General features: G+C 55.9%; 1 protein-coding gene across 1 annotated transcript; it reads left to right on the plus strand.

The window, feature by feature from the left end:
- The first annotated feature begins 263 nt into the window (after positions 1-263).
- LOC119295629 (heavy metal-associated isoprenylated plant protein 33-like) lies at positions 264-2,856 on the plus strand. Its single transcript, XM_037574068.1, has 3 exons — positions 264-608; positions 777-852; positions 944-2,856. Exons 1-3 carry the CDS (start codon positions 579-581, stop codon positions 2,551-2,553), a joined length of 1,716 nt encoding a protein of 571 aa, XP_037429965.1. The 5' UTR covers positions 264-578; the 3' UTR covers positions 2,554-2,856.
- Positions 2,857-3,752: the final 896 nt, after the last annotated feature.

Genomic DNA, 3,752 nt, shown 5'->3' on the forward strand with positions numbered 1-3,752 from the left:
TTTCCAACCTCTGTCTCTGCTCACTGACCGGTCTATGTTTAGCAACTCTGATCCATATTTAGTTGCTACTAATACTAGTAATTGATTGAGAGAGAGCAAAAGCGAAAGGCTTCCAATCCATCCCCAAAGCCCAAAGACTCAAGGAATAAATCTTGAAAAGGGTAAAGAGTAATTTCCTTCCTAGCTTTGCAGAAGATAGAGACAGAGAGTAGAGAGAGAGTGCCCTCTCTCTCCTTCCTCCGCCCCTCCCCTATTAATTTCCTTCTAGTTTTCTGCAAGCACACACTCTGATAAGAAGCCCCTCCCCTCTCCTCCCTCTCTCCAAGCACTCGCTCTTTGTGTGAGTGTGGGACGGGAAAGTTATTATATTATCTTCAGCGAGAAGGCAGTTCCTCCTTCTCTCGCTCGCCCTCTCACACACTCACACTGCGGGAGAGATGGAGCGCAATGTTTCCTGGTAGCTGCCTTCTTCCTGCTCGCCTCCCCCTGATTTGAGGCCTCCCTCCGCGTCCGTTTCCTCTGCACCAGATCTGCGCTCCTCCTCCGTGGCCTGCTGCGTTTCGGTCGGGAAGTCAGCCATGAGCAAGGAGGATGTGCTCAAGATACAGGTGAGTTCTTCCTTGCTTTGCTTCCTCTCGACTCAAGACATTCTCCCGCATGTTCCTTCTTGTTTCTGCCGCCATGAAATTTCCATGAGCTTGCTTGTTTGCTTGCTCCGGTGTCTGATCCCTGCATGCCGTTCGTGTGTGTTTGTTTGTTCGTCCCCAAATCCGCAGACCTGCGTGCTCAAGGTGAACATCCACTGCGACGGGTGCCAGAAGAAGGTGAAGAAGATCCTCAGCAAGATCGATGGTAAATAATAGTAGATGGACTTCTGTTTATCCGTGTTGTTCTTTGTTGCTCCGTGGGGATAATGTGTTGGATTCATCCGTCTTCTTTGCAGGCGTGTACCAGAGCACCATCAACCCGGAGGAGGGCAAGGTGATGGTGTCCGGGCTGGTGGATCCGGACACCATCATCAAGAAGCTCAACAAGGGCGGCAAGCCCGCTGTGCTCTGGGGCTCCAAGCCCGGCGGCGTCGCCAACCAGTTCCAGAAGCTCCACCTCGACGGTAACGGCGGCGGTGGTAAGGGCCAGCAGCCCAAGGACGCCGGCGGCAAAGGCCATCCCAAAGATGCCGGCGGCAAGGCCCACAAGGGCGGCGGCAAGGACGCCAAGATGGCGATGCCGCAGCCGACCCCGCAGCAGATTCAGCAAATGCAGCAGCAGATGCAGATGAAGGGCGCGCCGACGCCGCAGCAGCTCCAGCAGCTGCAACAGCAGATGCAGATGAAGGGTGCGCCGACGTCGCAGCAGCTCCAGCAGCTGCAGCAGCAGATGCAGATGAAGGGCGCGCCGACGCCTCAGCAGATGCAGCAGCTGCAGCAGCAGATGCAGATGAAGGGTGCGCCGACGCCGCAGCAGCTCCAGCAGCTGCAACAGCAGATGCAGATGAAGGGGCTGAAGCTGCCGCCGCAGTTCATGGGCGCCGCCGCGGCCAAGATGCCGTTCCCGGCGGGTGCGCCGGCCAAGGACCCCAAGTCCGTCAAGTTCAACCTCCCCGAGGACGGCTGGGGCGACGACGGCGGCAGCGAGTTCGACGACGAGTTCGACGAATTTGACGATGACGAAGATTTCGACGACGAGGGCTTCGAAGACGACTACTACGACGACCCCAAGATGATGATGAAGCAGATGGCCATGCCGCCGAACGCCGGCGGGGGCGACAAGAAGGGCGCCGGCAATGGTGGGAAGAAGGGCGGTGGAGGAAACGAGATCCCTGTGCAGATCAAGGGGAACGGCAACAACGGCGGCGGCAAGAAAGACGCGGGTGGCAAGCAGCAGCACCAAGGTGGCAACGGCAACGGCAACGGCAACGGCGGCGGTAAGAACGGAGGCGGTGGTGGGCAGCCGAACAACGTCAAGGGAGGAGGAGCGCCGGTCCAGGGAAAAAAGGGCGGCGGTGCTGGTGGCCCGGCCCCAGGCATGGGTGGCCCGATGGGCGGCGGCATGCCGCCGCAGCAGCAGGCCATGTTCAGGCCTAACATGATGGGCGGCGCCGGTTTCCCCGGCATGGGCGGTCCAATGGGCCACCCGCATGCGGCGAGCGGCGCGCAGGCTGGCCGCGCCATGCAGGGCATGCCGCCGGCTGGGCTTTACCAGGGCGCTGGCGGCGGCATGCCGTCCGGGGCGGAGATGCTTCAGGCTGCGGCCGCGGCCGGGAACCCCATGGCGCAGCAGCAGTACATGCAACTGATCCAGCAGCAGCAACAGCAGCAGCAGATGGCAATGCTGCAGCAACAGCAGCAGCAGCAGCAAATGATGATGGTGAACGGCGGCCATGGCGGCGGCGCGGGAGGGTACCCGCAGATGGGCTACGGGCCAGGGTACGGGCGTCCGCCGATGGGCTCGTACCCGATGCCAACCGCCTATGCGATGCCGCCGCAGCCACCAGCGGGGGAGCCTTACAACTACTTCAGCGACGAGGACCCCAACAGCTGCTCGGTGATGTGAGAGATGATGGATCGCGCCACCGCCGCTCATGGTAGAAAGGGAGACCATGATGAATCTGGCAGTGGCATGACATGGGGCAACAACAAGTCCCATCTAGATCGTTTCTTCTTGATTAATTTAGCTTCTACATTTTCGCCTTTTATTTCAAGCTAAAAAGGAAAAAGAGTTGTGAAACCTGCTTGAAGGCGATTGTAGGTACAGTAATTATCTATAGATGTCATAAGAGGTGAATGCTCCATGCTGTTACAGTTGAAGAACAATGTGATTGACTGATGGTAGATCAATGAACAGTATGCAAAATAACTGTGGTGTCAATGTTGTGTCTTTGTGTTTACATTCTGCGTTGCGTTGGTATGACTGAAAAGTGAGATGTCCAGAAGAAACGATAGTAGAAATGTAGAAAGGATATATGTGCTTGATGCCATGGAGGAATGCTTCACACTGGCCGGCAGTCAGCTACATCTTCTCAACCAAGCTTTTCTGGCCCTCCTTCCTAAGAAAGACTCCCCACTGGACTTAGACAATTTCCGCCCGATAAGCCTTGTGCACAGCTTTCCCAAGCTTCTTCTTGCAAAGGTGCTCGCCTTAGCCGATTTCCGCCCGGTAAGCGTTGTGCACAACTTCCCCAAGCTTCTTGCAAAGGTGCTCGCCTTAGCCGATTTCTGCCCGATAAGCCTTGTGCACACCTTGCCCAAGCTTCTGGCAAAGGTAATCTCCTTAGCTGCTTCTTGCAAAGGTGCTCACGAATCGACTAGCCCAACGTCTCTATGAGCTCATCTCGTCCCCAAAGAGCATTCTTGAAGGGTGCCATCTCGACACATCATCCTTCTCAACTTTATCATCACCGCTATCGGGATTTACCATCTGCTTGCTATCGACCTTCCCCATGGATGCTCAAGGCGTCCGAAAAATATCGGCGTGGGTTCTTTTGGGCTGGCTCTGATTGCACCGAGGGAGGCCAATGTCTCATCGCCCGGAGAAACTTCTGCACCCTAGTCCAATTTGACGGCCTAGGTATTAAAAAATCAGAGCTTCAAATGTGTGTTCGCCCACAAGGTTTGGTCAAAAAATCTTAACTGGATTGACCTACATCAACATTCCCCTTCCACTAACGATTCCATCCTAGATTAGTGAACATCTCTCCAGCAGGTTGTGCCTCACAAGCTTCAAAAAAGTGTGAACTCATTGTCCTATGCACG

The sequence above is a fragment of the Triticum dicoccoides genome, chromosome 4B (genome assembly GCF_002162155.2).
Source record: "Triticum dicoccoides isolate Atlit2015 ecotype Zavitan chromosome 4B, WEW_v2.0, whole genome shotgun sequence".
In the NCBI taxonomy this organism is placed as follows: Eukaryota; Viridiplantae; Streptophyta; class Magnoliopsida; order Poales; family Poaceae; genus Triticum; species Triticum dicoccoides.